A 25,570-nucleotide genomic window follows, 5' to 3' on the forward strand; every position below is an offset into this window, starting at 1 on the left:
TATTTTTGTCATTTATGATGTTTGACATAATTGCAAAAAAAATTATGTTTCGTATAAGAAGCAATTATTGTTAATTATTTGGTTCAACTGGTTTACTGTGTATCGAATTTCCCAGTTTAGGCGGTCATCGAAAAAATGCTCTGTTGGCGTCGCAACGGGTGTTAAAAATGCATGCGGGCGGACGGGCAGTTAGCCACACTAGCGTCCCGCCAAAATGCGTATCAAAGATTAATGCTGCGAAAGCGCTATTTTATCGTTTACTTGACTCTCAAGCAAAAAAATGCACCGCAAAACTTCTAAAGGGATTCATGAAAAAATAACCCGGCGCTTTTTAATGAAATTAACATTTTCAAAAACTTTGAGAAATTGCCTAAAATTTGAGCCATAGATGAAAAAATTTGAGCCAAGCCAACCTTGAAAACTAATTTGAAGATCAACTTTACCAAGAAAAAGATCTACGGGGGAGGCGGAACCCACCTAGATCCGCGCACTGCCGGATAGGCTATCTCCCGGAAATTTTGCCGGACCTCAAACAATGACCCATTTACATGTGCGTAATTGTTTTTACTTTAGCGTATAAACAAGGCCTTAAAAATCGAAGCGCTGTCTCGGGAATTGAATGACAAATTTTGGTTGGTTGATTTTGGCTGCTGCACGTTTTATTTTGTTTCCAACTTTCAAGTTTTAATTAATATTGTCTTGCAAACTTGATTCAGGTAACTCTCATCCTTGTTGTTGAAATGTATCCTGTAGATGACTGATGTTGTTTTTTCTGAAAGCTACATTTCCTAGTGTGACTAACTGACGGGCGGTCAAAAACATTCCCGGTTTTTTTTTAATCACGCCAGTAACTCAGGGGCGGGTGGTAAGGCGAGCAAAACAATTTTTCAATGGTCGTCAGAGCAATTGAGAAAAAGCTTTACTTTAAAAGAACAAATTGCTTTTCCCAGATTTTTTTCGCATCTCCGCACCGGAAAATCAGCAGAAAATTTGATGCAGGCGGGTGACGCGAATAGAAAAATTTTTCAATGACCGCCTTAGTTGACACTTTGATATTTTCGTTGCGTCACAGCAAAAGGTTTTTTTTTATTTCAGTTTGTATCTTTGAAAGACCACGTTGGATTTAGGCAGGGCTGTCGGATTTAGGACCACTCACGGTACCAATTCTGCACTTATGCACACTAAAGCAATCAGTTTTTTGCAGTTGATAAAAACACACAAAAATAGATGATCTTTCAAATTAGGTTCTAGGTTAGCTAGCATATCACATCGCTGATTTAAAATCGTTTCATATATATACTCTTTGTCAGTGTAGCTGGAACCTCGATATTCCAGGATTAGAAAAAGCTATACCTGTTATCTTTTTTCTTTAAAGAATCAACAAGCCATCAACATCCATAAATTCCACACATTTCCTCAGATACTTTTAAAATCATCTGCCATTATGACTTTCTTGAAGCTGTTCCGAAATGAACGGGTTATGTATCGGAATTCATATGGGAGTTCTTTTCTGAAATACACCTTTTCGGAAAATTCCACAAAAACAATCGCGCTAAAATGGATCCATTGAAATTGGGAGGTAAACATAAATGGGACCAATGGTAGCGTGAGCGGTGCTAAAAGTTCCAACGTAAAACAAGAACTCGTTTGCTTATATCTAAATCTAGCTTGTTTACATGTTACTAAAAATACACTGAATTTGAAAAAAAACAAACAAAACAAAGCTTTCAAGATGCCAGCAGAAGCTACAAGAAAGAGAAAAACAACAACTTTGGTAGTTCTTCAGTTGTATTGGAGGCTCTTTTGGCATCAATATTTTGGGTGTTTTGTAAGGCTTTTTGCCTGAAAACTGCAATATCGCGCTTTGTTTACCTCCCAAAAAGTGTTGCGTACAGGTGTTTGCCCCTCAGAATGTACGGGAAATTTACTTTTGCTCTAATTTTTTTTTTCTGTACTTTTTTAAACTTTTTTTGGTGTTTTTACAAGGTCTTCTATTATAAAATTTCTTCCCAGTAACTTAAACCTCAAAGTTTTAGGTTTTTGGTATTTTTTTCTCAAATTGAACTTTTATACTTTATTTAGGGGGGACCGCAGAATGTCAGTCTGGAAAATCGCATTATCTGGAGAACAAAAAGTCATCCATTGATGAGATTTTGTGTGAATGCATTTATTTTAATCCTTTTTAACTTATTTTCAAGGGAATCCCACTTTGCTCCACAAAGTGCCAGTGATAGGGACCTCAAAATGCCACCTTTTGCAGATGATTTTTCAAAAAATCCAAACTATGTAGACCAGTAAAAACAGACAAATAAAAAGAAACACCATAACTCCAAATTTGAGTCAAAGGCTGAACCTGTGTGGAAACACTTGGGAGAGGCCGATTCTTTTCAGGAAAAAAGCAAGAAAGAAAGAAAGAAGAAAAATTATAAAATAATAAATGAAAAAGAACGGCAAATGCTGCTAAGACCGGTTAATGCAGCACTACCCACTTTGTTTACAAAGTGGCCTTGGATATTGATTTGATCTTGTTTATAATGGCATCGAATCCCATGGATAGCGATATTGATTCCTGGAGAGAGATTATTGCAGAACTCTGTGCTAATGCACCTGATATAACAATCCGTGACTGCTTACGACTCTACGATCCATCCATTCCATCGTCAAAGATTAAACTAATCATCCAAAAAGTTAAAAAGGACGATATCCTGAAGACTTTGATTTATTTGGGTCCAAACCAGGAAATAACTGAAAAAGTCTTGAAAGATGATGCAATCGACATGCTTATTGTTAAAGTAAAATCATTCTTTCCTGATATATGTCAGATATGCGATGAACAGTATAGATTCAAACATGGAAGTCAACCATTTCTTTGCTGTGAAAGTTGTGGACAAGAAGTTCATCGTGAATGCTATAGTAAAATCCTTTCAAAATTTAGATTACTTGACGACAAAGGTTTGCCCAAGCTATTCTTTAAATCGATACCAGGCTTCCACTATATCTGCCAGAGTTGTGAACTTAATGTTATCGACAAGAACTTCTCAAAAGCAGTAGCTCAAATTTCACTAAATACTCAAAGCAATGAACTCAAAAATACCAGAGAAGCCGAACAACATTTAAATATTGGTACTGAGCATCCAAAGGAGAAGAAGGATATAATGTGCAAATATTATTTGAGAGGGAACTGTCAGTTTGGTATAAAAGGTAAAAAATGTCAGTACAAGCACCCCCAAGCTTGTAAAAAACTTTTGAGACATGGAAATAAAAAACCAAGGGGATGTAATGAAGGAAAAAACTGTAAATTTTTCCACCCAAGGATGTGTTCCAACTCTATCAAATACAATAGATGTCTTGACAAATCGTGCAAATTTGTACATGTCAAGGGAACACTAACTGAGAATTCGTTAAAATACAGGAAAGATACAAATTTGAGAGTCCTTGGCGAAATTCCTGATGCCAGTGATAAGGAGAGGGATTTTCTAATACTCATCCAAAATCTGAAAAACGAGATTTTACAGACAATGGACAAAAAGTTTGCAGAGATGAACAAAAATCAACCTCAACCACCACCAAGGCTTATGAATCAAGTCCCAAATTTCAACCAATGGTCAACTCAACCAATCTTTCAACACCACATGCACAACCAGCATATGATGCAAGCTTAGAATCATTCACGCTACTCAACATTCAAGGACTAAAACCATTAACTGTCCAATCATCTGTCCCATTTGTAAGTGATATTTTACATGAGAAAAATTCACTTTTCATCGCTCTAACTGAGACGTGGCTTGCTGATCACAAGGATGCAGAAGTTGAAATTAACGACTACTTCATAATTAGAGCAGATAGATCACGAACCAAAAAGAAATATGGTCGACACAGTGGAGGAGTAGCACTTCACATTAGAAACGACATCAGTTCAACCTTTAAACCAGTGTTGCAGTATTCAAACGGTGTGAATGAACTGCTAATTGTTCACTCCAAGAAATTAAACATATTGATATCTGTTATTTATCGACAACCAGATGACTCATCTCACGGTCATCCATCAACCTCGAAAGAATTTTCTGAAATATTAAAAAAGATGAGAGATACTTTTAATACTTTTGCGGAAAATACCTTACCAGACATATTCTTGCTAGGAGATTTTAACCTTCCACATGCATCCTGGCCTTGTGGGAGTTCTACAAAAGGAGCTTCTAGTGATGAGAAGCAATGTTTATATCTGTTAAGTGAACTTGCAAATGAATTTACGTTACAACAGTGTATCCTTAAGGAAACACACAAAGATGGCAATATACTTGACTTAGTATGGACAAACAACCGTGAATTAGTACATAGCTACTCATGCATCCCAACGAACCCAAACATAACGCACCATTCATCTGTAAATATTAACATTCATAAAACTATAATAGAAGCAGTAACTGAAACAAACGACAGAATTCCAAGTAACTCATTTGAAAAATTCAATTTCTATCACGAAGAAATTGCCTGGGAATCTGTAAAAAATGAACTGTCTCAAATTGACTGGGACAATGAATTTTATGAATTAAAATCTGTAGAAAAATTTGAAAAACTGTTAAAAATATGCGAAAAAATCGTAGAAAAATTTGTTCCAATTAGGAAACCTTACAAAACGAACAAAAATAAAATAATTCCGAGAGAAAGGAGGATTCTAATGAGGAGGCGTTCTAAGCTAGAAAAAAGATTCATCTCGGCAAGAAACTGTTTTCAGATTAAAAAAATCAAACCCAACTTGTTGATATTGANAGGACCCTGCCGACGCACCGGACTGTCCGGTGTAATTGTCTGGTTGCAAAAAGTATCCTTTGCTACACCGGACGCAATAAGTCCGGTGTTGCATATAGGGAATTTTGGACGCCGAACATTTCATTTATGAAACAAAAAATTAAGAAACACCGGACAGACCGCCGGGCTGGTCATGTCAGGTGTTTTGATTGATTGTCCGGTGGGAAAAATATCCTTCTCCGACGCTGGACATGCGACTTCCTTAAGTCTGGTGTAGAAATTGTCCAATGGTAAAAAAATTCTCATTTTACACCGGACTTTTGTGTGTCCGGTGTTCATTAAGTCCGGTGCGTCGACAGGGTCCTCTTGCAGTCTGGGAAATCCGCTCAAGTGCACGCTTATGTTCCGAGGCCGTAAGCGCGCAATTGCACGGTTATCAAAATGGCAGAATTTTTAAGCGTGTAATTACACGCTTATCGAAATTGTTCTGAAACGGGCGGTGTAAGCGTTAAGCAAGATTGACGGGTGACGGCTTTTGCGTCCAATTGCACGCTTTAAAATTTCCTATATTTTTGACACACAATTCCTTCCGAAAGCTCTGTTGAATTTCAAAAGCCTAGGGCAGTTTTACTCAAAATTTATCGTAGAAGAAGATTCCATAAAAATGGATTGCCCGTTAAACCATGCCTTCGCCCGAATTAGAGAATTCTGAACCCCTTGAAATCCCTAAGCAATTTCAACCGGGGCGGGAGCGGGCGTAAATTATAACCATGCAATTGCGCGCTCACGCCCTAGGAACATAAGCGTGCAATTGAGATGATTTCCCAGACTGTCTTGCCAGTATCTCAGTCAGTCAGGCACATCCTCGCAAATGAACGGGGTGAGCATTTGCATGGGGTATTCGTCACCCAGTGTAAATGAGATAGGACGTCTCAGGCTAAAAGCGTGAAAATGAATAAAAATGAACTTCAAACTGAAAAAGGGAAAAAAGGAAGAAAACTGGGAACTGTATTTCTTCATTAAAAGTTTCTTCAATCTTCGAAGACAAAATTGACCCATGGAAAAAAAATTTCATCTATGCAGTTCTTTGAAATGAAGCAAAATATTTCCAACCCGGTTCAATTAAACTGGGTATTCGGCGCTATTACGTCACTTTCGTTTTCGACCCCGTTCATTTGCCAATGGTCGCAAGTGAAAAATACCCCGTTCATTTGCCAGGATGTGCCTGACTGTCAGTTCACTCTAAGAGAAAATCAAGGTTTCAGAAAAAACAACTTGACACCCGCTAGCAGCGGTCAACTGACAATCAATCTGTTTTAAAAGTAGGGTTTTTTTAAATTGAGGATTCTTGTGGATATACAGCCCCATAAATCTGGTCTAATACAGACCACCAATCAAACTTTTCGAACCAATCAAACAATCTGTGGCAGAGCGGCACGAACTTGTCAAACACGAAATTGATCAAAAAGCAACCCATTGATTTTTAACCATAATTTTTAAAAAAATATATGAGTTCGATAAATTTTTTTAATCAAACTTTAATCGTTACTCGATGTAGTTCAAATACAAAAGAACGATCGATCAGGTCTGGTGGTGTCATAGTTGTAACGGCTACTTCATAATTAGAGCTGATAGATCACGAACCAAAAAGAAATATGGTCGACACAGTGGAGGAGTAGCACTTTACATTAGAAAAGACATCAGTTCAACCTTTAAACCAGTGTTGCAGTATTCAAATGGTGTGAATGAACTGCTAATTGTTCACTCCAAGAAATTAAACATATTGATATCTGTTATTTATCGACAACCAGATGACTCATCTCACGGTCATCCATCAACCTCGAAAGAATTTTCTGAAATAAGATGAGAGATACTTTCAATACTTTTGCGGAAAATACCTTACCAGACATACTGTTAGGTTCCAAATAAACGGGGGGGTTCGAATAAACGGGGGGGGGGGGGGGGGTTCGTTCGAATAAACGGGGGGGGGGGGTTCGAAATAAACGGGGGGGGGGTTGGAAAATTTTCTAGATTTTAATAAACGGGGGGGACCTAATTGCCGGGGGGTTGGAAATTGTACTTCTGAAACCCAAAAATAAGGTAAAAATAGGCTAAAACTACGCTATTTAAAAAGCAAAATAAGGGACCTTCTCTTTGACAGCTGAAAATATTCTTCGAGATTAATAAACGGGGGGGTCCTAATAAGGTCCGGGGGGTTGGAAAATTTTCGAAAAATTAACAAGCGGGGGGGCCCGTTTATTTGGAACCTAAGAGTATTCTTGCTAGGAGATTTCAACCTTCCACATGCATCCTGGCCTTGTGGGAGTTCTACAAAAGGAGCTTCTAGTGATGAGAAGCAATGTTTATATCTGTTAAGTGAACTTGCAAATGAATTTACGTTACAACAGTGTATCCTTAAGGAAACACACAAAGATGGCAATATACTTGACTTAGTATGGACAAACAACCGTGAATTAGTACATTAGAACCCAAACATAACGCACCATTCATCTGTAAATATTAACATTCATAAAACTATAGAAGCAGTAACTGAAACAAACAACAGAATTCCAAGTAACTCATTTGAAAAATTCAATTTCTATCACGAAGAAATTGCCTGGGAATCTGTAAAAAATGAACTGTCTCAAATTGACTGGGACAATGAGTTTTAAGAATTAAAATCTGTAGAAAAATTTGAAAAACTGTTGAAAATATGCAAAAAAATTGTAGAAAAATTACAAAACGAACAAAAATAAAAGAATTCCGAGAGAAAGGAGGATTCTAATGAGGAGGCGTTCTAAGCTAGAAAAACGATTCATCTTGGCAAGAAACTGTTTTCAGATTAAAAAAATCAAAACCCAACTTGTTGATGTTGAAAAACAATTACAAACCTCATACAGGAAGAGTACTACAACTGCAGAAAAGAAAGCGTGTGAAGCGATCAAACTAAATCCAAAATATTTCTTTTCTTATGCTAAAAGACATAGTAAGACCAAAGCTAGAATTGGTCCTTTAATAGATAAAACAACAAACAATTATGTGTCTGACAGTAAAAAAATGGCAGACATTCTTCAAAAACAGTACCAATCAGTCTTCAGTACACCACTCGAAAACGCAAAATATATTGATAAAGACGGTGATTTTGTTTTGACTGATATTGATTTTACGAAAGAGGACTTTGTTGAGGAGATTGGAACAATATCCAAAAATGCAGCACCAAGACCCGATGGTTTTTCTGCAATCTTTCTCAAAAATTGTAGTCAAGAACTAGCAACTCCTTTTTGTTCAATCTGGAGAGAGTGTTTTGATAACGGGGTAACACCACATCTCTTCAAAGACAGTCATATCATTCCTATTTATAAAGGTGGGTTACCAAGGTGAAGCCCAAAATTATCGGCCAGTGTCACTGACCTCGCACATAATGAAAACCTTTGAAAAGATTGTGCGAAAAAACATTGTTAATTATCTAGAAGAGAATAACATTTTTAATGACTCCCAACATGGCTTTCGACAAGGCAGATCTTGTTTGAGTCAACTTCTTGAACATTATGATACAATACTATCATACCTTGAGAGAGGTATTAATGTCGACACAATTTATTTGGACTTCAGTAAGGCGTTCGACAAAGTTGATCATGCAATTTTGTTACATAAATTGTCTCAGCTCGGGATCAAAGGAAAGCTATTGTGATGGATTGAATCGTTTTTGAAAGGCAGAAAACAATCTGTTGTTGTAAATGGCTTCAAATCCGAAAGTGCCCCTGTCATATCAGGAGTACCTCAAGGAACAGTACTTTGGCCAATTTTTTTTCTTCTGATGATTTCTGATATCGATGATAATATCAGGTATTCAATCCTTGCAAGCTTTGCTGACGATACTAGAATGCTTAAAGAAATCCAAGGAATAATTGATACGTTCAAGTTGCAACATGATCTCAACATAGTTTATGATTGGACTGAGAACAATAACATGAAACTAAATAGTTGTAAATTCGAACATTTGAAATACGGTAAAGATACTGAATCAAAAAGTTTATCAACCTATTTCACTAACAACAAAACTGTAATTGAAAACAAAAACTCTGTCAAAGATCTTGGAGTGTGGATGAGTAGTGACTGCTCATTCACTGATCACATCAATAAAATGATAGCAAAAGCTAAGGACATTTCTAGTTGGATTTTGAGAACATTCAACAACAGAAGCAGTGATGTTATGATAACGTTATGGAAATCCTTAGTTCTCCCTCACCTCGACTACTGTTCTCAGCTTTGGTCACCAAACAGCATCCACCAAATTGAGCAGATTGAATCCGTACAAAAGAACTTCTTCAATAAAATCAAAGGCCTTAGTGCTTTCAATCATTGGGAACAATTGAAAATGTATTCTCTACAAAGGAGGAGGGAGAGATACAGATTTATTTATATTTGGTCGATACTAGAGGGTATAGTACCAAATTTCAGCCACACTGAGGGTGATGGCACTGTAAAAGGTGGTGTCTCGTCTTCAACTACAAGCCGTCATGGTCGAAAATGCCAACTACGAACAATCGAACGAAGTAGCTTTCGCAAATTTATTTGTGAGAGTTTAGCTGTACAGGGTCCAAAACTCTTCAACAGTATTCCCTCTGACATACGAAATATCACTGGCTGTTCAAAAGATTCATTCAAGAAACAACTCAATAAATATCTGTGCTCTATACCCGACGAACCTCACACTACGTCGCGACAAACAAGATTGGCTGAATCACATGCTCTTTTCGATCAAATTATACGTGTTGGGCTCAACAAGCTGGACAGATGAATATCATCAAATCAAACTGAAGTATACTGAAGTAAGTTGTTTTGGAGAACGGCGATGGCCTATTGACAGTATAGACCTAACTCTTCATACAAAAATTACGGTAAACATAATATAGTTGGACTTTGTACCCTACACTGCATGCAAGCACTAAAGTCTAACAAAAGCGGGACAAAAATTGGTTTTTTGAAGTTTGCAAAAAAACGCCACATGGAAGATCTTTCAAAATCAGTATAGTCATCTGGGGTAATTACAGGATTATTTTGACTAATTTGGGCATTACTCTGAATGTATTAATCTTAGAGATCTGATCTTTTATTTTATTCATCAAAGTATGACCTTTACACAAGATGACAAAGAAAATTTTTGCCCTCTAAACGTCCTAAATAAGTGATTTCTTGCATATCCATAATAGTAGCCTAAAGATTCTAACTTGATTATGAAAAAACAACCTTAATTTGAGATGTTTTAGAGGTGTTTAATGTGAATGTTAATGAGAATCCTTATCTTTTGGTAAAAGCAATACTTTTATTTTGACTTAAAATAAACTAATCTCATTTCCATATCGTTGAAGGTAAATTTTGAAATAAGGACTTTAAAGTTTCATTGAAACTAAACTATACTTTCTATCACCACAACCCATTTTTGATGTATCAAATAATTTGCTAAATTAGCAATAAATCATAAAATTGAAAACGATAGTAAACAAAGAAATGTATCTTATTTACACCTATTTACAGCTGAAATATAAACAGAAATAAACAAAGGTCAGTTTTTGTATCGTCATTTCTCTATCTTGCATAGTTTACTTTTCACATATTTTTCTTAACAAAATTGAGTTTGAAAACTCAATTCGAAATTGAGTTTTTGCCACCGAATAACGTTGGTAAAAAAGTGCTTGGAAATTACCCTGCCCACATTTTGGGGTAATTACGGGACACCCTCAGGAAAATATGGGACAGGTATAAAATGCTATTGAAAAATCCAGATATCTTTCAAAAAGGTCATGATATTTGAGGTTTTGCATCCACTTGATGACTTCAAATCCAAGTGCTATCATTTAAAGGATTTTCAATAAAATTAGTGACAGTGTCCCATTTTTACCCCAGCTTTTTCCCATTTGGGGGTAATAACGAGACACTTCAATCAGTAATATTTGTATAGAGAAATCTAGACTAACTGAAGTATATTTAGATACAAACCTTCGCAGGTTTTGAAAGACTTAGAGTGTACCGTCAACTGCTCTAACTTGGGACTATCTGACAAAACATGGGACGGCAATTCGGCCACCATTTCACCGAACCTCCAAAGTAATTTGTTAATCCCATCAGGAGATAGGCGGTTAGGCGGCGGGCGTTTTTTTATTCTCCAATCAGCGTCCGGTCATTTCAAATGAAAACAAAAAAGTTAAACAGTGCGCGCTATCAGTGAAAGTTATTGTGACATGTTATGACAGAAAGTATGATTGATGAACTTGGTGGAGTTATCAAAACAAATTTGTTTCAAAGAGATTTAACAGTAAGTGAAAATACAGGCCAGATATCAACAGTCCCATGTTTCGACCAGTCGTCCCAAGTTAGGGCAGTTGGCGGTAGTTATGATTCCATTAAACTAGAAAATCAAGTTTGTAGTTTTCTTATTAAACTTTAGTGTCCCATAATTACCCCAAGATTAAGATTTGACTATGGGGCAAATATGGGACACACTTTTTAGAGATGAGCTGCCTTGTTTGATAATGAGACTATCAGGATTTCAAACCATTATCTTGATATCAGAATTCAGTCAAAATATAGTCAAAGTGATTGCAGCACTTCCTGACACTAAAGCTTGAAAAGTTCCCAGATGACCCCAAATGACTATTATGTGAATAGAGCAGTCATAGTGGGCAGAGGGGTATCAAGCCCCTCCCTTAAAAATGGCACCCCCCCCTCTTTTAGCTCAACCCCCCTCTTAAAAATGAAAATTCCTCAACCCCCTCTTTTTATTCAACCCCCCTCTTTTTCCCAGGTTTAAGTTCAACCCCCCTCTTTCGACCTTTTACGCACAAACTCTTACAATCTCTAACTATATTCCAAGGATATTAAACTGAAGAATACAATAATATGAATCTGATGGCAGAAATTACTTTTTAACAGATACAGTAAGATATTTAAGATACCAATAATGTTAGCTAGTGTAGTGCTTCATTCAAATGAATGGAAATATAATAATTGTTGAGAAATTTAAAAATGAATGGAAAACACTCTTTTGCAAATTGCCAAATCTTCCAAGCCCCCCCCTTAAAAATTAACCCCCCTCTTTTTGTCCAAGCCACCCCTTTTATTTGAAATTTTCACAAACCCCCCCCTTCTTTTTAATTCAGTAAAATTCTCAATCCCCCCCTTTTTAAAGGGGGGGGGTGCCCGCTATGGCAGTCTAAAAAATACAACTTTATTATTTTTCCTTTTTTTTTGCAAAAATTTTATGAATGAAAATAAAGGTATAATGATAATCGAATACTATCCAGCTGATGATCTGCGGCACTATCATAAAGCTAGAATCACTTCGCCTACTCTTTGCTTGAGAAAATGAAGAATTCAAGTTTTTCACCCGCGTAGAAGCTCGCAGACATTCTGTGAGCGTTCTTGGCTCAATCCTCAGACCACGCTAAAAATGGTAGACTTAGCGCTGTGATAGATCATTTCGATGGAAGTTGTTGGAATGTTTACAAGGCTCTTGACAGAAAATCCTTTGTTTTAATTACCAATGATGACAGTACAGAGAATTAATTTTTGCCAATGACAAATTTGACCATATTTCCTGAGAATTGACTTTCGGGAATGAGGCAAATCAAAGAAAAGACAACTTTTAATTAATGTTCATAAATTTCTTCCACTACTCCTTCTAGAAACAAACACAAACTAGAAATATTAACATAATCTGTAAAAGAGTTCATTTTTCCTCCTGTAAGATTTGAAAATTCTGAAAAATGAATTTTAAGTAAATTACAGGAATTAACTTTCGCCAATGACAAGTTTTGCGAATGGGACCTTCAGCATTTTTTGCAGAACTTCATTTTCGCGGTTTGGCCGAAAAACTGCAAACTCGCAAAAGTTTCTTCTGCAAAGGTTTCTTCCTTTAAAGACGTAGGGTTTTTGATTTTGACCCCACTTTAGAGAAATAGTATTTTTAGGACAATTTGGCACAGAGACCACGCTATAGAGACATTTTATATTCTCTGGACCAATTTTTGCCAAATTTGACACTTTTGAATGGTCCTGCTATATGAATTGAGCAAACATTTTTAGAAATTTGACTAAATGTAATTAATTGGACTACAAAAGTTTTCTTTATTTGAAAATTTATTAAGTCAAAAAATTTGGAAAAAAGTTATGAAAAATTTGTCAAAATCACCTAATTCTTTTTCTTTGTTTCAGATGTGGCTTTGGGATTACTTTACTGGTGCATTGAAGTACCTCGGTAAGTTGTTATTTTGAACTAATACTAATTTTTAGCTGATTTAGAATGTACTAGGTGTCCCAAAAAAATTCCTATGTCAGAACATGACGTTTCTCTCTTTAAACGAAACGCAGTAGTTAACACTTAAATTGTTACAATGAAGCAGAAACGCAATAAACCTAGTAACAAAATTGAAACATCAATTATGTAATAAAACACTTTTATATTACATTGCATTATATTTAAACACATTAATACTAATTTTTGTTTACACAAATCTTTTTTATTTTTAGTCGTGTTCTGACACAGTATTTGTTTTTGGGACATCCTGTAGAAATCACCCTTTAGTATCGAGTGTCAAGAATGCAATTTATTTCTTCATTTCATTTTGCATAGAGTTTACCCCAATAATCTCTCTTTTTTTTACAGGTTTGATGAATAAAAATGGAAAACTTGTCTTCCTTGGACTTGACAATGCTGGTAAAACAACGCTATTACATATGTTAAAAGACAACAGAATGGGACAGCACGTCCCAACTCTACATCCCAGTAAGTACCTTAGAGGATTTGGTAACTGATTTTCACAGAGACTGGATCTCTGGTCTTCCACAAAAAAATTTAGTTTTTTGTTGAAAATCCATGCCTCAACCGCAAAAATTAATTCACTGAATATATTAGTTGTTCCTGCCTAATTCACTTCTGCTTTCTGTTCTTCTACAAGGTGTTATTGTTATCAAGATACGTTTGATCAAAATGTACTTTCTCCTTTCAGCTGCTGAGGAATTAACAATGGGTGGTATGAAATTCAAAACATTCGATTTGGGAGGTCACAAACAAGGTAAGCTTTTTATGTATACGCATTAGGCCCTAGAAAATGTTCGTACATGAGGGGGGTGGAGGATATAGTGTCCGGATATAATGAAAAATCTACAAAATCTGTCTTATCCAGGGGTTTTGCTCAGTTTGAGAGTAATTTTTAATGTTTTAATGTCCAGGGGTCAACTAATGCTTGTCTGGGAGGTTAGACCTACTGTCCGGGGGGTTAGACCTACTGTCCGGGGGGTTAAAAGTCACAAAACGGGGGGGGGGGACATTTCCAAAAAATGTTATATGCTCCACCCCCCATGTTAAATTTTTTCTGGAAAAGCCCATTGGTTGTTTGATGACTATCTTTTAAAAAATTATCTCAACCGTTTGGCAAGCTCACAAACTCTTTTAAATCAGAACAGCTTATATGGGTTGCTATTATTAGCATCAAATAAAAACGTTTTCAAATCTTAAAGGCTTGGGAACACGAAAAGTCCAAAGGACAAAATCAGCGTGTTTTTTGGTTGTCCGTACACAGACGTAGTATCTACGGCTAATTTCAAAATTCATTGTCGTAGAGGGTCTGTTGTCATGTCTTTTCTCATTTGAGATTTTTCAAACCAATCGCTGCGATGGAGTGTTGGTGAGAGAGGAGAGACGACGAAAGAAGTGTTGTTATTTATAAATCATACTTCATCGTAGAGATCTCCGTACGGGAATTTTCTTATCAAACAGATAATGCGCACATAGTGTACTACGAAGCGATAAACGTGAGATACACTCTGGTACAGAGTAGTCTTTTGGGTATTTCCCTCACTTTTTGTTCCATGAAAAAAAGAACCATGGGACAAGCACTTTTTTCTTGTGTTGTTGGGATGGAGCATATTGCATTGCACCAACGCGAAAAAAAATTCTCGTGTCCCCAACCTTAAGTAAACTTAAAAACTTTTTTCACTTTCTTTAGCACGAAGGGTATGGAAACAATATTTCCCTGCTGTCGACGGAATTGTCTTCATTATTGACGTCGCTGATCCAGAACGATTACCAGAATCCAAAGCCGAATTCGACGTAAGTGCAGTTCATTAGAATTATAGGGAAAATGCCCTTTCAAAAACCTTCAAAAATCTTATCCTAAATATCAAGCATGTAGAGTTGGAATAATAAGAATGTTTTGGATAGAAAATTGAATTCCTCTATATTATTTATCTTCAGTCATAATAGAAGTTAGTAGTAAGTAAGATAGACTTTCTAAACTGCAGTGGATTCTCTTTAACTCGAACACTATGGAGAACACAAATTTGTTCCAGTTATATGGAGTAACGTTTAATTAGCATTGTTAACTAAATGGACTAGAAAACTTGTTCGAGTTAAGGAGACATTCGAGTTATAGAGGTTTCAATTAAAGAGACCCTTCTGCATTTTCAACTTTAGTACGTATTTGTTTCGTTCACATTTTCGTTATTTTTCTTATACGTGAGCATACTCTTTGAGTTTTCTAACAATGCCTCTATTTTTCTTTTTCCAGAGTTTACTAGCGGACGAACAACTTGCAAACGCACCCATTTTGATATTAGGAAATAAAATCGACAAACCAGAAGCCGTCGGCGAAGATTACATCAGACAATATTTCGGTTTATTCGGCCTCACTTCAGGAAAGGTAAGATAATTTAAGGTCAAACTTTTATCGACAACTGTAAGCCTTTATTTTAATTGAATAGATACACTTAGATACTTGTGTTATCTTTTATTTTTGAATTCTCTCATCCAAAATTGTTAGTTTCTACAAAGGAAAGAACGTTGGCTGAAAAGGGGAAGGATTGGAAAGTCTTTTGGGGTTAGAGGGGATGCCAAGAAAGTTAGATCGTCTAATAAGGGGTATAAGAGCTTTTTCTTACCCGAACTTTACTTTAATAACAATAACAATGATAATGCTGAGAATTTCATTCTACGTCTACTTCTTACTTTTGCAGAACGTTGCAGCGAAAGACATGAACGCTCGTCCTATCGAATTATTTATGGTTTCTGTTCTAAAACGACAAGGTTACGGTGAAGGTATGTAATACTATTCCCCTTTGAAAAATAGGTTTTCTTATGCAAGTAACTTTGAATTGAATTGAGGGTGCTTTACATACAGCAATTCTGTCTCTGAAACTCGTGCAAGAATATTGGGTCAACGCATCGACTTTTCAAAAGAATTGCTCAATATTTCTGTCTTGGGCGACAAAATTAGCACATCTAAGAGGACACTACCTTCAGCCTTTTTCCAGCGTTTTTATACATATTCCATTTTTCGTGAAAAACATCTGGAAGTTGAAGAATTAAATCACTTTAAAATCACTCCAATTTTTTCTTACCTTTAGGTTTCCGCTGGTTATCACAATTCATAAATTAATTTGCCTTTCCAAAGGATGATAGATAATCATTAGAGCCAACAGATCCAATAGTCGAGAGGACCTGTTTAAAACCCAACCATCTCGAGAGGGAGTTTAAAGTCATTCATAATGAAACAGTTGATGAAGGGTGACCGAAACTTAGAAAGCCATGCAATTCAGTACAATACAACAGTGGACATTGTTTTAATTAGGTATTGAAAGAGCGAGACAATGAATGTGAATGTGAATTGTCGCTTCCGTTTTGAATATTTTATTTGGAGATGTCCCAAAGAATTATTTCGACCGTTCGTTTTTATAGATAGTTTTTAAAGTTAGTCTTTTTTTTTGTTCGTCTTTATTGAATTGCATCTTTTGATCTTTGGTTTAGTTCATCCCAACTTAAACTTTTTTTAAATTTTTAGCGAATATTTTTCTATGCAGGACAGTGTCTCGTATCTATGTTGGTTTCGATTTTTTATTCCATGTTGAAAAACATTCTTTCCTCAAAAACCTTCTTCTCTTCACTTTTAGCTTAGGTCTTTATAAAATTGTTTACTCTGTTCTATATATCTATTTGATACTTTAGAATATATAGTAAACCTTATATTTTTTGGTATTTTTTTTCGCTTTTGACGTTAACAAATTTTATGAAAGCTCGGAAAAATTGTAATATCTACGAATTTGTATACAAAGATAAATTAATCTACAATCGAATACTATAGTCTCTTTGTTTGGCATTTAGCTTAATATACTTTAGGCGTACAAACTTTCGCGAGCAGAAACTTTCGCGAGGACGAAAAATCGCGAAATTCACGACATTTACTTTCGCGAATTTAACGGAAAAATAATTTTCGCGAGCATAAACTTTAGCGAATCAAGACGTAAAGTTGAGAATTTTCACATAAAACAATGGCTTAGAGGGACAAATACTTCTTAAATTGGCTTGAAACATTTGTCCTTTGACTGATTAGTCTTTTAGCAGGCAGAAAAGTACCATAAAGTTACATTTTATTCAAAGTTTGAAGTTTTACAGATTTTCTATTTTTTCAAGAATTTTTCGCGAACATAAACTTTCGCGAGTGGCCCTACCTAGAATTTCTAAATACATTTACTTTCGCGAAAAGGGCCAAAATTCGCGAAAATCGCGAAAGTTTCTGCTCGCGAAAGTTTGTACGCCTAAAGTATGTATGATTTGTATGAAAGGACGAGCGAGAGCGAGATGATTTCTACATGGAGGTATAAAGAAACAGGAGAAGTATGCTATTGTAACCATGCTCGCCCTACGATTAAAAAAATTACGAGGTATGCATGCTCATAATCTCATATATCGTGCATTTTTAATGAGCTCTTTTGTTGATAGGTGAAATCTTATTGGCTAACTTAAGTGTTGGAAATAAGATGAGATTCATTGTTTCTGACATTGTGTAAGAAAATATTTGGATTAAAAAAAGGCCTGTAAACTTTGCAATCCTTCATCAAATGACAAGATTTTTCGATCAACATTTTCTTCAAGGTGAACTCTATTGCTTAATACTTTCCTCCAAAATTCTCCAGCGACTTTTTGTCTACAAATTGGGTCTGAAATTGTGTGTGCTTATACATAACTTTTTATTTTCTGGCTGGAGAAAATATCTTTTCAAAACAAAATTTAATGGATGACAAAATTGAACGCAAACTTATTTCGTGGAGCTAAATTTTATTTTATTCTCGTATATTAGAAGGCTAGAAATCTTCGATGCTGATAGCCACAGATATCTAAGCCCGAAGGGCTAGATTTGCAACTTTAAGCTTTCTCCAGCAAAAAAAAGTGAAGCTAAAATTTGACTTTTTAAATTTCGTGCCGATGGATAGGATCTAGCATTTTAATTGTTTTCGGAGCGCGAGATCAAAAAACGTAGCCGACAAACGCTATTTCACATCTCTCAAACCGGTGAAATTGCATATTTTAGTCACGTGACTCTGGTAGGAAATCCTTCCAAAGATGAGCTTCACTTTTTGATAAAAGCTGCAAATCTAGCCCTTCGGGCTTTACAGATATCTGTGCTGATAGCAAGAATGTTCAGAGCAAACTTGAGTTCTACTAAAAAGTCATATTTCTTCGGGCGAGCCTAGAATTTCTTCTGATTTATTACATAAAAGAAATCAAAAGACTTTAACGACCAATTACCGACAAATTCATCTCCTGTCTTTCTTTATACCTCTATGATTTCTAATACTAAAGAAATCACCAGGACATTTTTGAGGTTTTCATTTATTTGCAAATCAAAAGGTATTCAATTAGTATTAGTAATCATCTCGCTCGTTCCTTCATACAAATCAAATATCACCCGCATTGTCAACAGTTAATGCATCATAAAATGGTATTGATTTGAAATCTTTATTTTAATTTTTGCCGTACTCGGCAAGGAAACTTTCACCCCTAACTTCGTAAGACGCATTTAAACATCCAAATTAGGGGGTCCAAGATTTCACAAGGCTCTATTTTTATATAAGTGTTTTATATTATAGACACATAATTCATGACAGGACGGTGTCTCACTATTGTTATATTATTAAAAAAATTGTTTTTTATTCCACATTCTAACCAATCTTGCTCCACATCCGTGTCAATTCAATGTGAAAAAGCTTGTAAATTAAAATTGATGTGTATGCAAATGATATATCTCCTATTCAAAAACAAAACCTTTCACCATTTTTCATTTCCATTTCCATGCTTTTTTTATAAGAATAGTGCTTGGGTCCAATTCATCTTGAATATTCTTTACTTTTAGGGAAAAATCATCCTGAAATATTCTTACGGTATTTTTAGATTTGGATCCGATCACAGCCAAAATCTAGCATGTGATACATACCTCAAGCAAAGATTTGGCTGGCATTTTTGTAGAACCTTTTAGCATTGCTGGGGCAATTTAATGATAAAATGCTCTAAAATGACATTCTAGGTTCAGTTCAGTTCAGTACCAAATCCATGATGGTGATATTCTTACCAACCATATTCTTAATTTTTTGGCCATTTCCATCATAATATTGATATTGAGAGCAGTTATCCTAGAATTCATTTATAAACACGAGCCTTATTTCCACAACATATAATTTGTGCTAATCAATAAATTTAAACTCTAATGTATCAGCTAGTAGAGTTTTCTGGCATTTCATTCTTCTTGACACCTCTTGCTGCCAAAAGGCTTGCTTATGTGAACAATGAAATGGTTTTTCTGGCAGGCTATTTATTTCCACATCTTTTTATAAACAATTTTTGGCTCAGGGCTGGAGTTGCTTAGGATTTTCCGGATTTCAGCCAAAAGGTTTCTTTATGAATTTTGAGCCTAGCAACTTCAAAAATTTTGCCTTTTTATCTCATTTATGTCTAACATACCTCAAATTTGGCATTCGAATACCACCGGTACACATTTGAATGCCAAAAAACCCTCTTTTCAGGTATTTTTGGTCGCTCAGTTTCAGGGCTAGGTTACAAGGTCAAGTTGCTTAATTTTTCAGCCATTCTTAGAGCTAATATCAATCTAATAAGAGTTGTCGCACTCTTTTCCCCTTAGAAAGAGGTTTAATCGCAGACCTCTACAAAACAGCAGGTAGTATAGACGTTGTTATAATGAGAAGTCCTCTCTGACTTTAATGCTTGACAGCTAGGTTCATTAACCCTATATGCAAAGATATATTTCTGATTCTAGATTTTAGCTCAATTATTTATTTCTGCACAGTCTCAAGATACATTTGAAATTTAATTGATATCAAATGCCTTATGGAATCAGCTTCCAAATTTGTCTTTTGATTTGATCGCGTGATAATGATAACTAACTTAGTTCGATCTTTAAATCCGGTTTTGGCATTCGTGGAATCTTTTTGAAAAGTGCCCTCATACGGAGTTGTAAATAAGTCTTTACATATAGTCTGTATAGAAGTGGAATTAACTATACCTTTTAGTCGATGTTAAATTTAGACAAGCTTAAGCAGTAGGTGTCTTTGGCATAGAAAGGACATTGATTTTGACCTTTAGTCTTTTAGGATTTAATTATCCTTGGTTTTAGCTTGGAAGAGAAAAAGTTGATGTTTATTAGTAGTAGAAATTCTTGTTAAACCGGTTTGCAAACAATCAAACTCTATTTAAACCAATGAAACTCTTTAGTTTAGACACGTGATAAGTTTGGGTTCATGTCAATTTTTTTTTCATATAGGGCGTTTGAAATTTTTTGATGAGCAATTTAGTTCAGTTGATATTCAGCAGGTTGTTGCTGGCTTGTTTGATGATCTTCGTATTAGTCTGAAAACCTTGCTGCTAATACTGCGTATATTTCTTCACATATATTTTATATATCTCTTTCAAACAACAAAGGTAAGTGCCACAGTCACAGGACGTCAATTTCCTTTTTTATTTTTGTAGAAAGCTTTGCTGAAAATTTTTTGAGAAACGCTTTCTTACACCCCTGTGTCACAGACCCACTAGGAACAAGCCCCCCTTAGAAAATTTGTCCAATATTTCGTCCGCGGTGGGAAAATACCCTGGAATTTCAGCCCAACTGGGAAATTGACTTTGATTTCATCACTACTAAATGTTTGAAAATTGCACTCCAAAATCATCCCCACTGGACTTTTTAACCTTGGAACAATAGAATTTCTACCCCCATTGGGATTTCATTTATTGGGAATTTTTATCCTCACTGGAAAAAAGTTCCACCGGGCTGTGAGACAGGGGGGTTTTCTTGTAAATTTAAGTGTAACTGTAAGTGATTTTCAAGTACGTTTATGTTCATGGTGTGACATGGGTAGATCTGGAGGAAGTATGGCTCAAAATGCGTTGATTGTTAAATCTTAAACAAAAATGTCATTTTTATTTTGAAGTTTATTAATTACTAAAATGTCATGGCGATGAATCATTTCTTCATAATATTTATTTAGATTTAACAATTGAAGATCTTACATAACAAAAAGGAAAACCTATCGAATAGAAGACAAAGTTTAAAGCCTCTAGCTGGGTGCCGCCTTGCGCGGCTTGAGGTACGTAGTAGACGTAGTATATTTAGGGGTTGTTTAGAATAATTTCCTATCTTATTATTCAATTAGGCTGTTGGCATCGCATTAACGGATTTGTGCTCCTCATAGAGAATGCTTAATAAGCGATTTCCTTTGTCCAAAGATTTTCTGTTAGCCGATATACTAAGGAAATTTTTAGCTGGCGAGGGCTTGCAAAAGTAACATTTTGTAATGTTTAAATTTTCAATGAAGCACAAATTTGACCCACGCAAAAAAAAATTGACCCACTCAAAAGAATTGGACCCACGCTAAAAAATTGGACACCCACGCAAAAAGTTTCGAACCCCACAAAAATTATTTAGACCAGCACAAAAAATGTTTTGACCCACGCACCCGAGCACCCACGCAAAAAGAAATTGTACCCACACACACACACTCACCCACATAACCACTCAAACCACGCACCCACTTAAACATCTACGTAAGAAACAAATCAATCCTTCTTGATAAAGGGTGAAATACCTTTCGCTTCGCTAATTATTTTTACGAAGCATAAACATAAACATACTTTCACTCTATAGGCCTGTTCACACTGAATTTCAATATGATATGATTTTCCGATAAACGTTCGATCTAACCCTATTCGGACTAGGGGGGGGGGGTTGCTCTTTCTGTTCGGAGGTCAAACTATTGCTAATAGCTCCTGAAATGATAGAGCTTTTGCCGTGAAATTTTCTGTAAATTCCTAACTTTTATTTAGCTTCAAAAAAAAAAAAAAATTGACACCTAAATATTTTCACACCTTGAGCATGATGACATTTCTGACAGTAAGGTGTCACAAAATTGACACTTTTCCAATGCAAATTTATTTTCATTGTCAAATATATCGTTTAAACCGTAATTTATTGAATATTTAGGATAAAATAAGCATTTTAAACTCAGGCAAATTTTTTCTAAAGCCTTTGTTAGAATACAATAGCTATTTATAAGAACAAAGGAAATTTTCGGTTTTTGCTCACTTTGGGCATGATGAGTGACGTCATCAAAAAAATATTTTGTCAAAAGTGACCTTACGTCACAAAGATCTTGTGTGCCAAATTTCATCGAAAAAGACCCACTAGATCAAAAGTTAAGGGGTGGTTCAGGAAAAGCCCCCCCCCCCCCTAGTTCTGAACCGCCCCTAAAAGCCTAGGTTGAATAGGGTTAAAATGAGATGAGATTCTTCATAATTAGAAATAGCATAATCATTATTTTAGCCCCGAAGAAGGGGGGGGGGGTACTTGATTTATGAGATGACGGGTATGTCCAAGTCAAAGTTTGAAAATCTGAAAATCGGCCCTTAGAGGAACTGAAGTTTGACGCTTTTGCGACCTTTTGAGTATACTATGCTTTGAGAGACTATTTTTCCAATTTTCTCCATTTTTTGACGTTTTTGCCACACTTAGAGAAACTATTTACTAGTAAAAATTTCAAAAATTTATGACCCTTTAAGGGAGTTGATTTTTGATTTTCGTAATTTTGGAACTCTTACAGAGACCCTGGAGCAACATTTTTCAAAAAATGTGTTTATTTTTCCAGGAGAGGGAATTTCGGAGTAAAATTCAGGAACCAGCTATTTTATCAAGAACTTTAAAAAAATATTGAAAGAAGTTTGAAATATCTGTTCTGAAATCCAGGAATAAATTAGAAAAAAATATCACTTGTTTTTCCAACAGCAGACCTTAGATGTCCAAAGAATACAGGACCAAATATAAACAAAAGCAGTTACTTTTTTTCAGGCGGATCTCGAGGGCTCAATAAAAAAAAACTGCACATATTAAATTTTCCAGTAGTCATGATTTAAGGGCTCTGACCATAGTGAATTTTTCATAATTGCCGTGTTTAAAATGTGTTTTCTGACTGATGTAACCAACAAAACTATGGCATGATATACATTTTCTGTTAGACAAACTATTCTTGAATCTGAAAATTCAAAAATTCATTGCATTTAAAAATTTTGACGAAGAAGAAAATGAAGACTTTTGCGAGGAAGAGTATTTCAACTTTGAAGAGCTTAGTTTCGGCGAAGAAAAAACATTTTGAAAATTTTTTCGCAGTAGATGGTGTATCTTTTACCGAACAATAAAAATTTTTGCGGAAAATTTTTGTAAATGCTTCTTGTCTCGAAATCTTCAAAATAGGGTTTTTTCATCAATTTTTCATCTGGATTTTGCTTAAAAAAACAGTCAAACTTTTGACACATCGTTTTAAAAAATTTTCCGCAAAATTTGAAATAGTTCAATTCTTGCAGACGTGTAAAAATTTTGAACAAAAAAATTAATTACCCATAAAACTAAGCCTTTTGTAAAGAGGTGATGCACATATTTTAACATTTTGTAAAGTTCAAACGTCATTTTTGCAATTAAATTCTAATACTTAAAGGATTCGATTAAAAAGCAATTTATAAAGGCAATTCTTTGTTAAAAGTGTTAAGGAACCTGAAATATAACTTTTATGTTCAAATACCAAAATCAATTTTTGGACTATGGTCAAAGTCCTTAAACTAAGAGCAGATGCAAATTTCCAGGAGTCTACATTTTTCAAAAACAGATAAGTTTATCCAGGAAGTCTGTCAAGAAAAAACGAGGCCCCAGCGGTTTTCGTGTTTGCGTGATTTATGGCGTTTTTCAAGCTCGTGATTGCGTGATTTTAAGATGTTAAAAAAGTACGTGATCGCGTGATCGGAGGAACCAAAGTGATTAACGTCATGGTAGAAATTTAACTCGTGATAACGCAATTTGGAAATTTTTTTTGCGTGATTGCGTGATTTGAAAGGTGATTGGGGCCTCAAAGAACAGATACAGTTTTCTAGAGAAAGTTGCCATTCAGAACAAATAATTTATAATTTCTAGCCGTTTGGCTACTCTTTGACCCTTATGGCACCTTATCGCACATACCCCAGCACCCATTTTGCCTAAGTACAACCCCCCTCCCATGGGATTTTACCCCTTTAGTATTCAGACACACTTTTTTGTCAGGGGTTCAGGGTCAGAATTCGCCGGAAATTTTGGCGTCGAAATAGGTTCCGAACGGTGGAAAATCCAGCCGCCGGAATAGTCATGCAGCACGCGGAAAATTGGCTGTCGGGTCCGCAGAAATTGAAGCCGAGTTATTTTTTTTGAGTTATTTTTTGAGTTATGAAAAACCGAGTTGTTGCATCTTTTTTCGGCAAATTCTGACTCTGAGTCTGACCCCCTTGATACTTTTCCCCTTCTTGATTTTGTTTTCTTGTAATCTTAGACGCGACACAGCCCTCTTAATCTATTTTCTTTTTTCTGTACATTTTAAACAAACAAATATTTGAGAGCTCTTTTGTTTTGAGGGTCAAAACAAATCAAAAAGCTGGGTTATGGCGTTAGCAGAAAAACAATTTTCCAGGCCTTTTGAATATCGACCTCTGGAAGGGGAATATTTCTATTTTTGCCATTCACACTAGCGAAGAGATAATCATATTTTGTTGCTAATTATATGAAGACAGCAAATCAAGCAGTGTGAACAAGCCCTTTAAAAGGGTGGTATTTTAGTGCAAGTTATGTCTAGTTAAGTTTTATCATTATTTTAGGCCGACAAACCCAAAATGACGGGGACGTCAAATGAGAAGAAGAAAAAAGATAAAGAGAAAATATCTAAGCCAGGTAAGATTTTTGGTAATATTCAGTTAACTAAATGTTAGTTTTTAACTTGAATCTCTAACGCATTGTAGAAATGGAAAATCATCAACATCAAGGTAGAGTTAATTGAGTTAAGACATCTGGACGTACATGGTAAAACTAGATGATTTCTATTGTCGCAAACGCGACAAGAGTCAGACTCAGAGATTTTTCGAGCGTATCTCATGTAATTATTATGGCATGTCCAAAAATACCATAAGTTTGGTTAAAAACTAGGGGCCTTCGGAATGGTCATTTATACGTCAAAAGAAGCCTATTAGTATTAAGATGTATTTCAGAAATCGATGTTGATAAAATTAATTTTGTGTCCTTATTTGCCCCGCAGGGGCTTTTGCTGCTTTACGTAGCGGACTTGCTCGCCAGAAAAATATTCATATTCTTGATGTTTTTTCCGATTCTGAGCGGGCCGCCGCGGTTAAAAATTATTTGCACGCACCTATCTATTTTGTTGCGACTTGTATTGATTTTTAGTTCTTACATACGATGGCATACATATGATCATACATGAAATTTGTGAACTAGAACTGTCTAGGGTCAATGGCCCAGAAGGCTCAAGTGACACTATGCGCACTTTTGACTTTTTGTTATCTGATATTCCGATGGCGGATTGGCGGCCGTCCACGCTAAAGCTCTAAAGGGAGCGGGCCAATTTCCCATCGGAGAGGAATGACAGTCGGTCTTTGATGTGCCACATCCTCAGTCGGGTT

General features: G+C 35.6%; 2 protein-coding genes and 1 long non-coding RNA gene across 3 annotated transcripts; all 3 read left to right on the top strand.

Moving 5' to 3' along the window:
- The first annotated feature begins 8,632 nt into the window (after positions 1-8,632).
- Positions 8,633-9,550, top strand: LOC136818033 (uncharacterized). The gene has a single exon (XM_067074400.1). The coding sequence runs from the start codon at positions 8,633-8,635 to the stop codon at positions 9,548-9,550; it is 918 nt and encodes a 305-aa protein (XP_066930501.1).
- A 3,388-nt stretch (positions 9,551-12,938) lies between these two features.
- On the top strand, positions 12,939-16,878 carry LOC136818032 (small COPII coat GTPase SAR1B-like). The gene is made up of 7 exons (XM_067074398.1): positions 12,939-13,006; positions 13,415-13,534; positions 13,758-13,823; positions 14,757-14,860; positions 15,318-15,449; positions 15,763-15,844; positions 16,153-16,878. Exons 1-7 carry the CDS (start codon positions 12,964-12,966, stop codon positions 16,182-16,184), a joined length of 579 nt encoding a protein of 192 aa, XP_066930499.1. The 5' UTR covers positions 12,939-12,963; the 3' UTR covers positions 16,185-16,878.
- Positions 16,879-20,406: 3,528 nt separating this feature from the next.
- On the top strand, positions 20,407-24,831 carry LOC136818031 (uncharacterized). The gene is made up of 3 exons (XR_010848184.1): positions 20,407-20,515; positions 21,079-21,177; positions 24,755-24,831. It is a non-coding gene; the product is annotated as an uncharacterized lncRNA (long non-coding RNA).
- The last annotated feature ends 739 nt before the right edge of the window (positions 24,832-25,570 follow it).

The sequence above is a fragment of the Clytia hemisphaerica genome, unplaced genomic scaffold (assembly GCF_902728285.1).
Source record: "Clytia hemisphaerica strain Z4C2 unplaced genomic scaffold, Clytia hemisphaerica genome assembly, whole genome shotgun sequence".
Taxonomy (NCBI): domain Eukaryota; kingdom Metazoa; phylum Cnidaria; class Hydrozoa; order Leptothecata; family Clytiidae; genus Clytia; species Clytia hemisphaerica.